At 42.6% G+C, this 16,866-nt stretch overlaps 1 protein-coding gene across 1 annotated transcript in view; it reads left to right on the top strand.

Moving 5' to 3' along the window:
- Window positions 1–16,866, top strand: part of CBL (Cbl proto-oncogene) — a 38,723-nt gene that overhangs the window by 4,362 nt on the left and 17,495 nt on the right. The window contains exons 2-4 of the mRNA XM_051638546.1: window positions 1,830–2,077; window positions 14,314–14,460; window positions 15,714–15,870. Coding sequence (XP_051494506.1) covers window positions 1,830–2,077; window positions 14,314–14,460; window positions 15,714–15,870 — 552 coding nt within the window. The remainder of the gene's footprint in view (window positions 1–1,829; window positions 2,078–14,313; window positions 14,461–15,713; window positions 15,871–16,866) is intronic.

Raw genomic sequence — 16,866 nt, 5'->3', positions numbered from 1 at the left:
TAGTAACATAAGCATTTAAACAAAGCTATCTTAGCTAATTTCAGCCTACTTGTAAATAAAGGAACTCATTTAATAGTAAAATCACAGCAATTTGGGCCTTTTCTGTTAACTCTTTCAGTATCTTGGCAAGTCTCCTCTTGGGGAAGCGTTTTATAGAGGCTGTGAGAATGACTGGTTTGTAGAACTTGTTTCAAAGCCACTGCATAACAAACAATTCCTGCTGAAGAAAAGATTTTGCTATCTGTAGCACAATCCAATTGTGCCCGAGAGCACGTTTAGAACCCATTCATGCAGCTTAGTGGAACTTGTTTGATTCAGAGGACAAATGTGTTGACTCAGTTCCTTGATATGGTTCATTGTACAATTTTCACAGGCTCCGAGGAAGCAGCAGTTGAGGCTTCAGAATCAGTTGGATAAGTCAGTTGTCTGACCGTTCATCTCCTTCTCCAGACCCTCCTAATTCTTGGCAGCCTCTTCAAAATGGAGGGAGATCTTTGGTGGTTGTTTTCCCATGTGTTCTTGCAGAGGCTTTTTCAGGCATGTAATTCCTTTAATCGCAGTCAGATTTTTCTCTTGAGTTTTCATACACTGGGTGCCTTTCTCTTCACTGAAATAGAGTATTTCTCAGTCAGGTCTGATCAGGGGCACTGCTCTAAGTCAGATATAATTGTAGATGTCTCTTAACTCAACGAGGTTGCTTCTTTCATGTACCCTGGATGGCCAAATTAAGTGCTGCAGCACTGTTTCTGGCTAAATTACTTGGTTTACCACTAGCATGTAAGTGTTTAAGGGAAGTGGGTATTTAAGTGTGTGTTGTAGGGAACTAGTCAATTCCTCTTGAAGGCTTCACAAGGTTTTATGGAAATGATGCACTGCAGAAGGAGGTTAGATTCTTCTTATTACCAGTCCACTTCCTTTAAGCTTTATGTTTTCCAGTGCTCCATTGTTTGATACCTGCAATACCCTCAGTCTTAGTTCAAACTCGTTCATGTGCTTGGTGTTAAGCAGTCAGATAACCTTCATTGTAGTGAAGAACTTGAGGAAATCTTCTCTCTACATGTTGTACCAGCTTTCCTCTCCAGTTTGTGTATCTCAGTAACTGGAAGCTGTTAGCAAGACAGCTGTAAAACTGCACCAGCTGCTGGTTCTTAGCCTGTAAACTTCACCTGAAACTGACTTTACAACTGCAAGGGCACCACTAATTTTTCAAATTGCCACTTTGACATTATCTCTCTGTGTCATTCAGCCTAGATAATGGAAAATATTAGCTATGGTGAATGGTGCAGTGGCTTCCCTTACCCTCCCTTGTCACGTATCATAAGCTTTGGCACAGAAGCACCGTGGTCCCATATGTTAAAGATCTATATTAATTTTAACTTGTGCCTAGATCTGTTGATGTACAGGTATAACTGTTGTATTGCTTGTGAGCTCTGGACAGGAATATTCCACTTTTTATTTGTGCCTTAACTACAGAATGCAAAAGTAAGTGCCTAAAAATGCAGCTGTTCGTCAATGATCAAATACGTTCAGTGCAGAATGTAAAACTTTCGGTTCATAGATTCAAGGTCTTAACTTTGAGGATCTGTCACCTCACTGCTAAAAAAAGCAGAGAACATGTGGCTTGGCAGGAAGACAAATGAGATGTGTATTTGTATACCAAGCAGAAGGAAGGTTGAAGTAATCCTTTGACAATGGCTGGGCTCCCTAGTGGAACTTAAGCAGCAAATGGGGTTTCTTGACTGTTTCAGTGTCTGGTGTTGTGTGTAAGTAACTGATACCTACTTGCTCATTTGGAGTTTTAAACGTGCTCCTTTCTCCATTAACCCTAGGTGGTGCGTTTGTGTCAGAACCCCAAGCTGGCATTGAAGAACAGCCCACCTTACATCCTAGACCTGCTGCCTGACACCTACCAGCACCTACGGACCATCCTGTCGCGCTACGAGGGGAAGATGGAAACCTTGGGAGAAAACGAGTATTTCCGAGTCTTCATGGAGAACCTGATGAAGAAAACCAAGCAGACCATCAGCCTCTTCAAGGAAGGAAAAGAGAGGATGTATGAGGAGAACTCTCAGCCTAGGTAATGGAGAGAAATGTTTTCAAATATTTACGACATAAATTTGCCTTAGGGAATAATAAGAGCTTGAGCAAATGTCTGCTGGTTGACGTGTTGTCTTCACATGAAAACAAACTTGGAAGAGATTTATGTCTAAGGGTAGAGTTCTTGGTATGATACTAAGCTCCACGTGGCCTATTCTGTAATATTGAACCCCCAACAAAAGACTAAGATAGTGGCTCCAGAAGGCATTTTAATGCTGATTTATTTTTCACTGGCAGTGTTGAAGAATGAATTAAGAAATGGAAGTTTCTTCTTGGGTTCATGTTTAACATCATGTCTTTGTGAAAGAAGTCTTTAAACTTGGAGTTTATTAGAGACAGAGTCTGGGGAGTCTAAATGTGGCATCTCCATGTGGGAAACTTGCTGCTTTGAGAAGTTATTGTGTGTGGGGCCTTCAGGGATTGGGTTCAGTGTAATGTTCAACCTCAAAAGCTAGATGAAGTATTGCATCTGGTCCTGTCCCTCCCCTGGCCTTGGGGGGAATGTGGTTGCTGTAGGCACAGCTGGCTTCTTGTGGGTGAAAAACGGGGTTTGGGAGGTGCTGCTAGCTGGAATTTTCAGGAGGTGCTACAGAGGATAATGGATATAAAAAGTATGAGGAGAAAAGAGTTCCAGGCATAAACATGGAACATCTGATGATGTTGGATAGTCAAGCATCAACATCTCACTCATTTTTTTTTTTCAGAGAGAAGCAAAGAGAAATAATTCCAGGGAGTTAATCATCTAACTAATTGACAAAAGAGGGGGGGGGGAGGAATTCCAAATCAATAGATGTGAATTTCAGAAACAGGGTCCCAGCAGAAGCTTGCTGTCCCTCAGTGGTGATGGGAGTCTTTGGGAAGCTGCTCATTGTGCATTTATGAATAAACAGCTTAGCAGGGAAGCAACTGTGGTGAGTCTTGTAAACAGGAGTCTATTAGCAGAATCACATCCTGGCTGGTCTCATTTCACCTTCCTGTCCTTTCCATTCAGCCCAGGAAGCAGCAGTCACTGTTTTGCCATAAAGGGGATATATCAGACTCCCTTTTCCTGGTATGGCAGCTTACTCAATTCTCTAATTTGTCATAGGAAAAGTAAGAGGATTTAGAGTAGTTAGTGCATTTGATTCATATACCAATTTAAGAGATACCTGCACCAAGAATGGCACTTCTGCTTCAGCTTGGGATTCTGTGAAATGCTGCACTGACTTGGTGGTGGTGTCAGCTTTGAAACCTGCTCACTTTAAGTGCTATTTGTTTCTTCTGTAACTTAACTAATTGAATTTTTGCTATAAATGCACCTTTAAGGTGAATAAACATAAGAGATTTACCTCACCTTATTAGGACTTGAAGAAAAAGATATTTTTTTTTCTTTAGTAACGTTTAAGGGATTCAAATATTACAAGTGTGGGAGAAGCTTTCTGGAAGCTGGTCATCAGCCTGTAAAGCAAACAAATAGAACCTGGTATTCACTGGAATATGTGTTTGTGTGTGTTTATAGAAAGAAATCTGGTTTGCTTTTGTTCTCATGCAAGTTTGATGCTAAAGTTAGTCTGCAGAGTTTTGAAACGTGCCTTTAAAAGTTTAATCTGGTGTACTGATTGATCGTTCTGTCTTGACTTTTTCTGACTGTTTTTCCTGTTGTCCTTGAAGCTTCTTTCTTCCTGTTTTCCAGATTTAGCATTCATTTTGTTTCCTGTTGTGTGTGCTTTTATTTTCCTCCCCCAAATGTCTCTTGATGTGGAGCAAATGCACTGCTTTCACATTTGCATAACTAGTGTGAAAGCTCTGCAGGTGTTTGTGACCAGCAAACAGACCAGTAATTAGAAGGGCCTGAAATCTCTCAAATGGTAGGATCAGAATTGTCTTGACCATGTGAGCATCAATCTCAATTCCAAGTTGCTCTTTGTGTCTTTCAAATGTTTTAGAGAATCTCCAGTGTGTTCCTTCAAGGTGGACTAAATCAGGATTGGAGCACAGCTGTGGAGAGCACCATGGGCCACCACTCGTGGCTCCTTGTTCTGCTTTGGGAATTTGCAGTTGCCACAGGATGGTGTCACCTGGCATGGAGTGGCTTGGAACACTCTGCTGTGTCTGTTTAACCTCAGTGGGAGTGTAATATGGAGGCTGTTTCTTGTTTCATAGAGTCACAGACTGGTTGGGGTTGGAAGAGACCTGAAAGATCATCTAGATCCAACCCCTGCATGGGCAGGGACACCTCCCACCAGGTTGCTCCAAGCCCCATCCAACCTGCCCTTCAACACTGCCAGGGATGGGGCAGCCACAGCTTCCCTGGGCAACCTGGGCCAGGGTCTCACCACCCTCACAGTAAACAATTTCAGTGTAAGTTTGCAGTAAGGGAGGCAGTTAGAACAGTACAAAACAAGATGGCAGTTGCACACAGAAGGTTTAAAGGCGTGTTTGTGCAGAGAACATGTGCCTGGATGCAGTAAAGGAGCAGAGGTGCTGGGAACAGGGTTACAAAAGCCTGTGTGCTGTGTGGTTGACTGTTCCTTCAGTTCTAAACTCGTTGCAGTCATAGGTAGAGCTGTTAAACCTGAATGCACCCTTGGGTCCTACCTTAACCCTCAGCCTGCTGAAAGCACCCTGCTCTTGTGGCTACCACAGTCACCCTGATGTCCTCACTATCAGCACTCAATGGCTTCCTCTCCTTTCTCAGGGCAGCAACAGCTGGTTTTGCTCTCTGACACTGTGGTTTAGATGGGAAGTTGTTCGGATCAATTTTTTCCTTTCTTCCATGAAGTTGTACTGTGGGTTTTCTGAAGGGGACACACTTATTAGGAGAGCTTTAAAGAAGCTCTTTTAATTCTGCTTTAGCTCATTGCCATCTCTGTTCAAAAACTACAGCTCTTGAGGGTGCTTTGAAAGCTGTATATGCACTTCCTGTACATGCAGTAACTACTAGTTATTGTTTAAAGATTTGAGTTATGACAAGGGCAGGGAGTGACAGGACAAGGGGTTGTGGTTTTAAACTGGAAGAGGGGAGATTTAGGTTGGACATGAGGAGGAAATTCTGGAGTGTGAGGGTGGGGAGAGCCTGGCCCAGGTTGCCCAGGGAAGCTGTGGCTGCCCCATCCCTGGCAGTGTTGAAGGGCAGGTTGGATGGGGCTTGGAGCAACCTGGGCTGGTGGGAGGTGTCCTTGCCCAAGATCTAGATGATCTTACAGGTCTCTTCCAACCTTAACCATTTTGTGTGATTCTGTGAAGTCAATTGAATTCAACTTGGTGACTTCTGAGTAGGCGTGGATGTTTTTTCAGAGGTGATCCTCTACTGCTTCTTGGAGTTTTTACAGTTGCTTAATAGGTAGGTGGGTGTCTAAAAACAAATGATATATATCTGGGATCTGGTAAAATACAATGGAAACATCTCCAGGCTTTGATATTGGAGTCAAATGATAATTCAAGTCTTAATAATTCTGGATATTTTGCCATGCTTGCAGTAAGGTAAGGGTAAGTCATTAGTAATTGGTTGGCTGTGTAATTAGCAGGTATTCTTGAGGCTACACACATTTCCAATGCTGTTGGTCCTTCTCCTTTATAGACCCACAGTTGTTTTCTAATGCAAAAGGCATTTTAAGGCTTGTCACTTGAAATTTGGAAAAACAAAAAAACATTTAAAGGCTGAAGTTTGTAGCCTACACAGCTGGAATGGTGCAGTAAAAGACATTCTGAAAAGAGTATTTAGCAGGTCTATATGCAAAGGAGAAGGGGTCCACCTCATCAGCCCTGAGGAGCTTGCTCTGCTGCCTACAGTGGTAAATATTTGGCTTCTCTGACCTGTAAATATTGGGAATTGACTGAATTTATTTTTTAGCCAGTCATAACAAAAACTGGTTGAATGTATATATTTTTTTTCCTGCAGTGTGGTGGTTGCACTGATTGATAGTGCCATTAATGTTCATTTCACAACTGCTCTGAATATGCCAAAGCTCTTGATGACTGTTTCATTTAGAGGCTCAGTGATTATGTTGGAATATTTTGTTGTTTCTATTTGCTTCTCCAGACCTCTTACTTGCACAGAGGAGCTGTCATTCATCAGCTTTCCCCACGGAATAAATTACTGCAGCAGCTTTTTTTGCAGTTGTGTAAATAATTATACTTCATAGGGCAGGACAGAAAAATAGCTGCTGATCAGCAGACAGGGCTAGGAATTGTCTGTTGCTTGGGAAAGGGTGAATTAGGCTGAAGAGTCTCATGTTTTCACCAGCGAATCAAAATAGGCTGATGATGTTAAAACAGTCTATTAGGAGGGGAAAGAATCAGAAAATCTATTTTTGTCATAAAATCAGACCACTGCAAATGTTTCCACACTAGAATGCAGTTATGCAAGCTGGAGGGTGGTGGGGTTGAGGTGAAAGGCTGAGGAGAAGGAATTCTTCAGGATGTGGACTGGATGGGGAAGTTATTTTACTAGTTCAGCTTGTATGCTTGGGAAGACAAAGTGTAAGCAAAACTGGTTAATAAAAATAACCAATCTGTAGAGGAGAAAATGGCAGGGAATATAATAAACCCTCGTCATATAACATGGAGTTGCAAAAAAAGTTTGGGAAGCTAATCCATATTTAACTGTCATCTCTCTGACATCAGCCTTATGGGATGCTGGCTCAGCAGGATTTAATATTTTTTGTATTTCCAAAGTGAAAACTTAGTAATTTACACAGGAAAAAGCTGCCAATATTTAATGTCTACTGGAAATAACCATGTGTATCTCTAAAGGGGAAGGAAATGCATGAAGAATCACTTGGTGGGGGGGGGAGGGAAGCTGGATTTTAAAGAGGAAAAAGTTGGAGAACACTCGAGCTGAGCCATGAACCAGAACAGCCCATCGTGGGGGGGAGGAGGCAGGAGTGCTCAGTGCTCTAATCTCATTTTTTAGAGAGCTTGCACACACCCCTGGCCAGTGAAAAAGAGAGAGTATAAAATGTGGAACTCAAATGGTGCATGTGGTGTGAGTCCTCTTTCTGTCACTTCCTTCTAATACAGCTAAGACTTCTTTTTTTTTTTTTTTAACAAAACCCACTAGTGTGAAGTCTACATCTGCATTTAAATTAGAACATCTTAAAGAAAAGAACAGGCTCCAAAGCTGCCCACAAGAAAGGTTTCCTTGCCAGGCTCCAGCATATGAACACTAACTAACTGCTTATTACCCAAGAAGAAATTCATTATCATTTAAATGTTGTTGGAGAGAGGAATGTGAATGATTTCTTTTTAATTTGGCTTTAAATTGCTAGTTTAGGTGAGAGTTGTGGAACTTTTAACACTGAACACAATTGCCATGAGCCTGCATTCATTTTTAGCTTGCTTTCTGTCAAAAATTGGACTAATTAAAAAAATATATATATAAAGAGAAAGGGAAGAAACACTGCAAAGCAGGGAATGCTTTTCACTAGTTAACTATTGCTTTTTTGGCTGTGGGCATGATCACTTGGTTAAAAAGTGAGGGAGTGGATGGGGAGCTTCACAGCAGTGGCAACTAGTGTGCACAGCTTTGTTGCAGTTTATTTAATAGGGTATGAGTCCAGTGCAGTGGCTGCAGTCACTTCTGATTTGGCTTGGGGGAAGCCAGCTCAGGTGCAAGGTCTTCTGAAGGTGGCAGTTTAGTTTCCAGATGCAGTGAGGTGCATGAGCTGAGATCCTGACTGAAATGGTTGAAGTCTTTCCCTTTTGCTCTTTTAATAAGAGAAACCTTGAAGCTGCAGAATTAACCAGCTGGTTTTATGGCTCTACAAAGAGCAAAATCTATAGTTCTTTAAGTGGAAAGTGTGTTTGGAGGTGAACCTCCTATAAACAGGAGGTGATAAACATGTTCTGTGTTTCCCACCAAATCAGTGTAACAGTAGCTGATGCTGTAAAATTCCCCAGTACAAGCAATTCATTTGCTGGATTTAAAATGCCTGGTTTGCTGTCAGTCTGCTGAGTTGTCCTGTGAAAGTAGTGTCTGTGTTACAGATCAGTGGCCCAGCATAATAACTTGGCAAGGTAACTTCTGTTGAGCCAGTAATAGTTAAATGGAATTTCATTCACTTCCTGTGTTGCAAGTTTTGCTGAAAGTGGTTCCGCTGTTGCTATTTTTAAACCTGATTCCTGCGTGTGGAGCTGCCTCAAGAGTTCTAGAAGAGATCCTGGGCTCACCTCAAGAGTTTTTCCACTTACTGCTCCTGTGCAGAAGCTGGAGTTTTATATTTATGAGTATAGTAGTTTTATATTTATAAGTAAACTTCCTGCTCGTGTGGCAGCAGGATGTAAGATGCAGTTTTGGGGTTTATCTTTTAGCTTTTAAACCAAATTGTGATGTGGCTGCAGGGAGGAGGGGGGGAAAGTTTTGGGTCTGTTGTTCTGGGGTTTTTTTTTAAGTGCTGGTGCTTCTCTTTACCTGTAGTGGATGCTGACCCCGTCAGTTAAACATCTGGGTGAAAGTGTGTAATTCCAAAGTAACCCTGGGGAGTGAGAGGGTAAGAAACTTGTCTTTCCTTAGCTACAATTTCAGTAGTTCTTAGAGAGTGGATAATATTCTGTAATAATGAGCATGTGGTAAGGAAACAGAAATTCTCTAACTGTAATTGTACCTTCCAGCATTTTCTCTTTCTGTCCTTCACTTGCATCACCTGTAAAATGGGGTAAAAAACTTCAATTTTCTGCCTTTAAAAAAGTGAGTATGATCTCGTGAGCAGAAGAATGTCCAAGTCCTGAGGGAAGCCTTATCCAGCAGGATTGTTGAAGTGTGACTTGCAGAAAAGCAAGCATTGAGTGCTGAATGAGTGAAATCATTATGGTGTGCTTGCAGCTCTGCATGTCAAACTCACATGGAGAGCCATGAGGCTGCAGCACCACAGAAACCATTTCAGGCTGTGAGTTGTTTGAAAAAATACATGTTTTCAACAGTAGCAGGGAACAGTACAGGCATTGGAGGGTGTCTGCAGTTGAACTGAGCACTCATCTCATTTCCAAGCCACCAGTTTTGTATTTCTTTCACCAAATAAACACAGAATTTCTGGAGAAAGGAAGTGGTGCATCTGAGTTGTGAACAACCTGTTAATTCTGCAGTTCTGTGGGGAAAGAAGCAATTAGAAACTCTGTCATCTGTTCCAGGAGCTCTCAGTCAGTGAGTTTACTGCTAAGGTCTCAAATACTCCCACATCCTCTCTAATGCTTTTTCCCTTAATTTTCCATTAGAATAAATAGGTATAGTTTTAAAAAAAAAGCTGCTCTGCAGCATGTTAAAAAAAAAATGCTCCAGTGTACTGAGATGGCATTTTCTAGAATCATGGAATGGTTTGGGTTGGAGGGGACCTTAAAGACCCTCTAGATCCAACCTTCCTACATGGGCAGGGACACCTCCCACTAGGTCAGTTGTCAGCTGTATTTTTGGGTCGTGTTCCTTCAAAGAGCTCAGTTGGTGTCTGCAGAGAGCCTCCTGTTGAGGTTTGGATAGGATGGGTTTACAGTATCTTAGGTTTTCTGGTTTGAATTCTTTTTACCCTCTTGAACCTTCATTGTTCTTTCAACAGAAGGAGCTTTGCAGTACGTGCATGTCAAATCATGGCATTTAAGCACAATATTGTGACTAAGATCCACTGGAGCCGTCTCCTTGCTACATGTGAGGAACAAAATGATGCTGTGTCAGTTGGTTGGCTGTGAAGTAGTTGAGAAACACTGGAAGAAAATGAAAAAAAAAAAAATTGCTAGCTGGCAATAGCAGAAATCGTAGAATTATAGTAACAGTGCCTTGGGGTGAGAGGCATTTTGGTGATGAAGTGCATTTGGTGCTGCATGATTTTGTAACTTGAATAGAAAACTGGAGCTCTGTATGCAGTTCTGGGCTCCCCAGTTCAAGGAGCTACTGGAGAGTCCAGCACAGGCCACTGAGATGAAGAAGGAACTGACTGGAGCATCTGCCTGTGAGGAAAGGCTGGGAGAGCTGGGGCTGCTCAGCTGGAGAAAAGGAGGCTGAGGGGGGATCTGATCAGTGCTGATCAATATCTCCAGGGGGTGTCAGGAGGATGGGGCCAGACTCTTCCCAGTGGTGCCCAGGGACAGGACAAGGGGCAATGGGCACAAACTGGAGCACGGGAGGTTTGACCTGGATATGAGAAAATACTTGTTGGCTCTGAGGGTACCAGAGCCCTGGGACAGGCTGCCCAGGGAGGCTGTGGAGTCTCCATCCCTGGGGACATTCCAAGCCTGGATGTGTTCCTGTGGGATCTGCTCTAGGGGATCCTGCTCTGGCAGGGGGGTTGGACTAGATGATCTCCAGAGGTCCCTTCCAACCCCCACCTCTCTGATTCTGTGAATTAATTTAATCATGTCGACAGAGCTGAAAGAGGCAGCAACTGATTAAAACCATCCTCTGCTGTTAATGGTTTTGTAAGATGATACAGTGGAAAAAAAAAACATGCTTTTTGTCCAGCAAACAGGAAGCTGGGAAAGAAAAACCTGCCCCTGGATCTGGGGCAGGCAACAGGAGCAGCAAACCCAGCTGGGGCCCAGGCTGTGGAGGGGCTGCAGTGTGGATGGAAGTGCCTTGCCTGACCTCTTGGCTTCCGCTGAGATGTGTGGAGCAAAACCAGTCATGAAGCAGGAAGGAAGTAGCAGAACCACAGCAGAGGGGGCACAAAGGAGGGGGACAAGGGAACATGCCTGTTCAGCCTGCAGAGCCCCCGGCAGCCCTGGCTCCACCTCAGGGAGCTGGTTGATAAGCACTGGGTAACTGAAGAAACAGTCTTGCTTCATGCTGGGTTTTGTTCCTCAAAGAGGTTTCTCTAGACCTGCATCTTCATAACCCTCTCAGTGTCTGGGAAGTGTGATTTTTACAGACGAGTGTCATTGCAGCTGAGCAGGTTGTTAAAGAGAGTTCTCTGTTAATATGGTGTGTATAGAAGGAATAATGCTTCCACAGCAGACCTGCAGATGTTTCTGGGTAAAAATACTTGGTTACTGTGTAGAGTGGGATAAAAATTGACTTTCCAAGCTTTCACTGTTTACGTTTGTCGTTGATTTGCTGTCTAATAAACTTGAGTACTTTGCACGTGTGAAAGCACTCACAGGAACATGAACTCCTCCTACCCAAACCGTAGCTGTGGCTCTGTCTCTGGAGCTCACCCCTGAGCAGAAACATGCTGTAGATTTTCCTTTGAAGCTGCTGCAGGTGTTGCCTTCAGTTGCAAACAGCGAGGAGAGCCAACTGATGTGGCCTGTGGTCCCTGTGTAACGTTTTCAGAAGTGCTTCTCTGACAGGTGTTTAAATGCCACTGGCTGTCCTTGGGTTTTAGGTGCTGAAGTCAGGGGTTCCCAAACTGCATCTGACATTCCTCTGGAACTGCTCTTGGTAATGGTGTTTGTGTCCATGACTGTGCTTAGCTCCAAGTCTGAAAGAGAGCCTTCATAGTCTGTAAGAAACATGGAAGACTGCTGGAGGTCTGTGGCCAGAAATGTTTGTGGATCTCTGGTCCAAGACACTTAAGTGCTCTTTGGAAATACTACCTTTCTTCTGGGAGATCAGAGCTTCTGTTTAGTGGAAGCAGTAGAGATGGAGAGTTGATGTTACTAAAAATAAAACACAATCATACTCGCCAACCTTCACTATGCCACGATACAAATATCCCCTGTAATAGCAAGCATTTATTTGGTCTGTATTAATTTAAAAATATGTACCTTGGCTTAAAATAAAGGAGTGCAGTCTTGAAATAAAATGGGTTTTTTAGCACAGTGCTGGTAACTAGTTGCTGGATGTAAAAGCTGGTTACTAAAATAAAACATTCTGCCCTTTGCTCTTCATATTCACTTCCTGAGTTTTCCCTGTGTGTTTCAGAAACAGCTGAATTTTAGCAAAAAAAAATCAAGTGACTTAGGAATTGAAAATGTTCAGGTATTGGAAATTTTTTTGGAAACAGTCCTTCAGTGTCTGTGTGTAAAATCATTTGTGTATCTAGCCTGAAGCCTGCGGAAGTTCTTGCTCCTCTGGCTCAAGTGATGCACTTCCTGAAGCTCAGCTGAGGGAAAAGGCTCAGAGGCAGAAGTGATAAACAACTGGACACAGGAATGTACCTTGTCTCCTTGCAGGGTTAATTGGTGCTTGGTTTAAACAGCAGTTTTTGCTCAAGCCTCCATTTTAATCTTAAGAAAAACAAGTACCTTTTTTTTTTTTCCTTGAGTAGTAGATGATTAAATTATTCAGAATAGCATGGTGTGTGGTTTTTTGCCTTCCCTGGCCATCAGCAGTCATCTTTTCTGTCACTTTATGGAAGTGAGGACTTTCAGAAGCCAATTTGGGGAACAAGTTCTGCAGCTGGGACCTCTGATTTGCAGTTTTTCCAGTGTTTGTCAGCTTCCAGGGCCATGCTGGGAACCTGCCCTGGAGAGGGAGGGAGCTGGGGTGTGAGTTGACAGTTAAACCATCATTTCTGGAAGTGGTTGTGCCTTAAATCTGGGCCTTCCCCTGGTACAAGCAGAGTTTCTTGTCTGCTACTGGAAAGAGAAAGAAACTACCTTGAATTACTTGACATAACACCAGGGTGGGGAGAAGTGCAAACAGATATTGCTGATAAGGTAACAGCCTGGTTTTGGTCTGCTGCAGCTGCTTTGTGTGGCCATACCTCGAGTGATTGTGTTCGTAGAGGAAGCCATGACTTTGCTGCATCAAGCTTAGTATGAACTGTATTGGATCATGAATTCATCACATCCCAGAATGCCAGGTTGGAAGGGGCCTCAAGGATCATCTGGTCCAACCTCTCTAGCTACTACTCTAGCTTACATGAGGTGGCTCAGCTCCCTGTCAAGCTGAGACTTTGAACTGTCCAGTGTGGGGGAATCCACTTCCCGTGGGAGACTATCCCAAAGCTTGATTGTCCTCATGGTGACAAATCTGCCTTGTGTCCAATCAGACACTCCCCAGGAGCAACTTCTGCCCATGAAGGCATTCTGCATAAACCTTCTGAATGCAGAAAGTGAGGAATTCCAAGAACATTCCAGACGTGTAAGAGCTGCAAAAGCAGAGTGACTTGAAATTGTGATACACTAATGAGACAGGGGGACTTTGTGACAGGCCCTCTCTGTGGGGGCCACTGAGCTGACAGAGGGGGAGAACAATGAAGGTTTTCAGCCTGTGTTCACAGAATTAACCAAATTGTTGAAAATAAACAGAGTTTGAATGTGTAACATCTACTACAGAGCTGCTGAATGGAACAACCTAGGGAGGAGAACCTGGGTGGTTTTACTGATGTTAATCTTGAGCACCTGTTGTTACTGGACACACATGAAATGACAAAATCCAGAATCCCTTGCTGTGTTTCTGGCACCTTCTTTAAACACTTGCAGCAGCTTTCATTGCTGAGACACAAAACGTAGTTGAATAAATAAGGGTGAGAGAGAAGAACTGCCATCAAAGATTTATAGTCTGGAGTCCTGTAAGCCTTCTAGTCTGCCCAGACTATTCTATTTCTGGAAACCTTTTCTCTCTGAAGCAGAGCATCTCTTCTCCACCTTTCCAGTTTAGAAAAGGGCATACCCTGATGGGCTTGAGCACTCCTGGTATATGAATGTCATCAGGCACAGAAGGCAGTTGGGCTACCAAGTTGTAGTTCAAATTGAATAATTACTCAGCACAATATGGATAAGTGCCCTGACCATCAAGTTTTTCTGTGTGAGTGATTACCATTTTAGAAGAAACCTGCAGGTGTTTTGACCTTGCTTTGAGAGCTGGGCCTGTTATTATTGTTTAGATGGTCTCTGAGCAAATCTACTGTGTTGGGACCCTCTGGAGACTTGGAAAGACATTCCATTTACATGGTCCAAGGCAGTAGTAGTTTTATGTGCTCTGAGAAGGAATTTTCACACCCAAAAGAAAAGGAGTCTGATGAGGGTTTGGCTCTGATTCTGCTGTTTCTTATTACCTAAGGTCTAAATGTTGGGTTCTGTGAATGTATTTCAGAGGTTTGCCCTGGAAACAACCTGCCCACCACCAAGAGGTTATGCTAAATTAGTCATTGTGGAAAATGTCTTGAGAAACACAGACCTTGCTGTGATAAGTACCGTGTGGTGAATGTGTTCTGAGTGCTGGGTAATATACTTGAAGTCCCAAATAAGATGAGTTTTCCAGTCTGGGCTACTTCTTGAATTGCAACAGGTACCATTTGTTTTGTTCAGAGTGCTAAACTGCCTGTCTTTTCTGCAATAAATGTTTGGTTTTGTGTCCCTTTGTAGGCGGAACCTGACAAAGTTGTCCCTGATATTCAGCCACATGTTGGCAGAACTCAAAGGTATTTTCCCAAGTGGCCTTTTCCAGGGAGATACTTTCCGGATCACCAAGGCAGATGCTGCAGAATTTTGGAGAAAGGCTTTTGGTGAAAAGTAAGTTTCTAAAAGGGCTTAAAAACAGAGTTTTGGGGACAAGTTGCACACAGCACTGTGTATTTTTAAACATTGTTTTGTGGTTCAGAAGAGTCTTTGTCAGGTTAAAATGATTTATGAGAACTACTGGTCACTTGGTCTCCTCTCTGGGGTGAGATGCAGGATTGTTCCTCCGTTACATTTCCCAGTTCTTTGTCCTGGGTGGTTTAAATGTGGCAAGTGTTGGGCCTTTCCCCCTCAATTATTCAGCTTAATTTTTCCTCTCCTTAATTTAATTCCTTAATTTGTAAATAAGCACTGGGAACTATGCAAAATAATCTTTCTTCTTCCAAAGGTTGCCATGCCCCCAATATTAGCTGTCCTTTAGCTAAGCCATTATATTAAATTCTTTTCATCTTCCCTCCTATTAGTCTTTCCAGTCAGTCACCTTTCTTCTGGCTTCTCTGAACTCCTGTCACTTTGCATAATGGCTTTGTTAAGATAGAATGAAGGAGAAAGTGAAGTGCAATGTATATTTCTGTGTCAGTTTTAAAAGAAAATGTTGATTGAGTGAACTGGAGAGCTGTCCACAGCAACATTTGAGGATCAATGTTAATGGATTTGGGTACTGCTTTCTAACTAAGGTAACCAGGGTGCCTCACATTAAGACTTTAATTAGTACCTGTCAGAACAAAAAGCAGTAAGATATTTACTCATGAATAATACAGCTGTCTGAAATGAGGTGTGTTCTTTCTGTGCTTCCACTCCACTGGATATTTTAAAAGAAGGAAAATTCTCCTTTAAACAGGAGGCTCTGCTTTGGCTTCTGACTCTCTTACTTCTCTAGTTAATCCCTCTTTAGAGGGTTTTTTGCAGCTCTGTCTGCTCAAAGACTTGCTCCTTCTCTAGTATATTTAACTCCTTCTCTGCCAGCTGCAGTGTTATGAAATTCTGACCAGGTGGTGGGGTGTGTACACAAACATTGACACAACAGGGCTGCAGAAATAGGGAAAGGAGAAAACAGAGCTTCAGATTCCAAAGGTTTTTCATATGCAGACAAAATTCTCTGAGGCTCCTTTGGCTGCTGATTCCCTGCAGAACCCAGAAATCCCATGTGTGCATAAGGGGGATAAATCTCTTGTGGCTCATTTTGATTTTTTTCTCTTCCATTTTGCTGAGATGCGTGCTCACAAAAAAAATAATAATGTATAAGGTAAGTACATGGTGGTGGCCTTCAAACATATCAGACTTACAGATGGATTGGTTTTCCCTAGGACCATTGTTCCTTGGAAGAGCTTCCGTCAGGCCTTGCATGAAGTGCACCCCATCAGTTCTGGGCTGGAAGCCATGGCTCTGAAATCAACCATTGACCTGACATGCAATGACTACATTTCAGTGTTTGAGTTTGATATCTTCACACGGCTATTTCAGGTAAGAATTGAGGAGTGTGCATCACTTGAAATGTGCCTCAGTGCTTCAGGTTAGACTTTTTTCCCAGGACAAATGATATTTTACACACTGACATGACTTTATTTAAGATGTAAGGGATTTGATCATCTTGCCCTTCATCCCCTAAACAGCTCTAGTAATATTTAAGACCCTATATTGCAGTAAAAGTGTGTGATACTTCTGGTTGTAGAAGGAAAAATTGTCTAAATACACACTGCAGCTGTGAAGCACATTCAGGATCCTCCCATGAATCCATTTTTCCCTCCAAAAGGTCATTTCTAGACTGAATTTCTGACACAGCTTCTGTAAGCCAGGAAATGCGAAGCTGAGTTTATCCGTCTGTCTTTCCTTGTCTTTCTTGTCAGATTTATTTTCCACAGGGGGTTTGTTCAGGATGGAACACAAGCATGGGAACTGGGGGGTCCTAGCTTTTGAACTGACACAGCCAGGATGTTGTGGATGTGTCTAATTCTGTGCACAAGAAATATCTATATTATTGAAATGGTATTAATAGTAGGTAAAACTCTAACCCACAGTCTTTATTAGTGCTAAACTCAAAACACAGAGCTTCTGATGGTGCAACTGGGTATTTACAAGAACAAACACTTAGTTCTTTGGCTCTTACTTGGCTTTTCCCATGTGATAGGGTGGGTTGTAATTAAGATATGTCTAGATGAAAAATTCCCATGGTCAGTGTTGCAATGCAGCTGATCTCATTCAGCCCTTTTTCCAACTATAGTACCTAAAGAGTTGCTGCAGTTTCCAGGAGATGCAGAGTTCCTGGGGAGAGCTAGTACCTTCTTTCAGAGAAATTGAGAGGTTTGGAAAAATGGGATGAGCTTTAGACTCCCAAGCCCTTCTCGGGATTGAGAGCATTCAGATGGTTGTTACTGCTTTTTGTGCATCATTTTAAGGAATATTTAACATGGATGTGCTGGTTTATTTATTCAAATAGTAGACTAGCCAGTAATCCTTGCC

Source organism: Apus apus, chromosome 22, assembly GCF_020740795.1.
Source record: "Apus apus isolate bApuApu2 chromosome 22, bApuApu2.pri.cur, whole genome shotgun sequence".
Classification (NCBI taxonomy): Eukaryota; Metazoa; Chordata; class Aves; order Apodiformes; family Apodidae; genus Apus; species Apus apus.
Note: the sequence above shows the minus strand (reverse complement) of the source record. Positions and strands in the feature narration are given on the sequence as shown.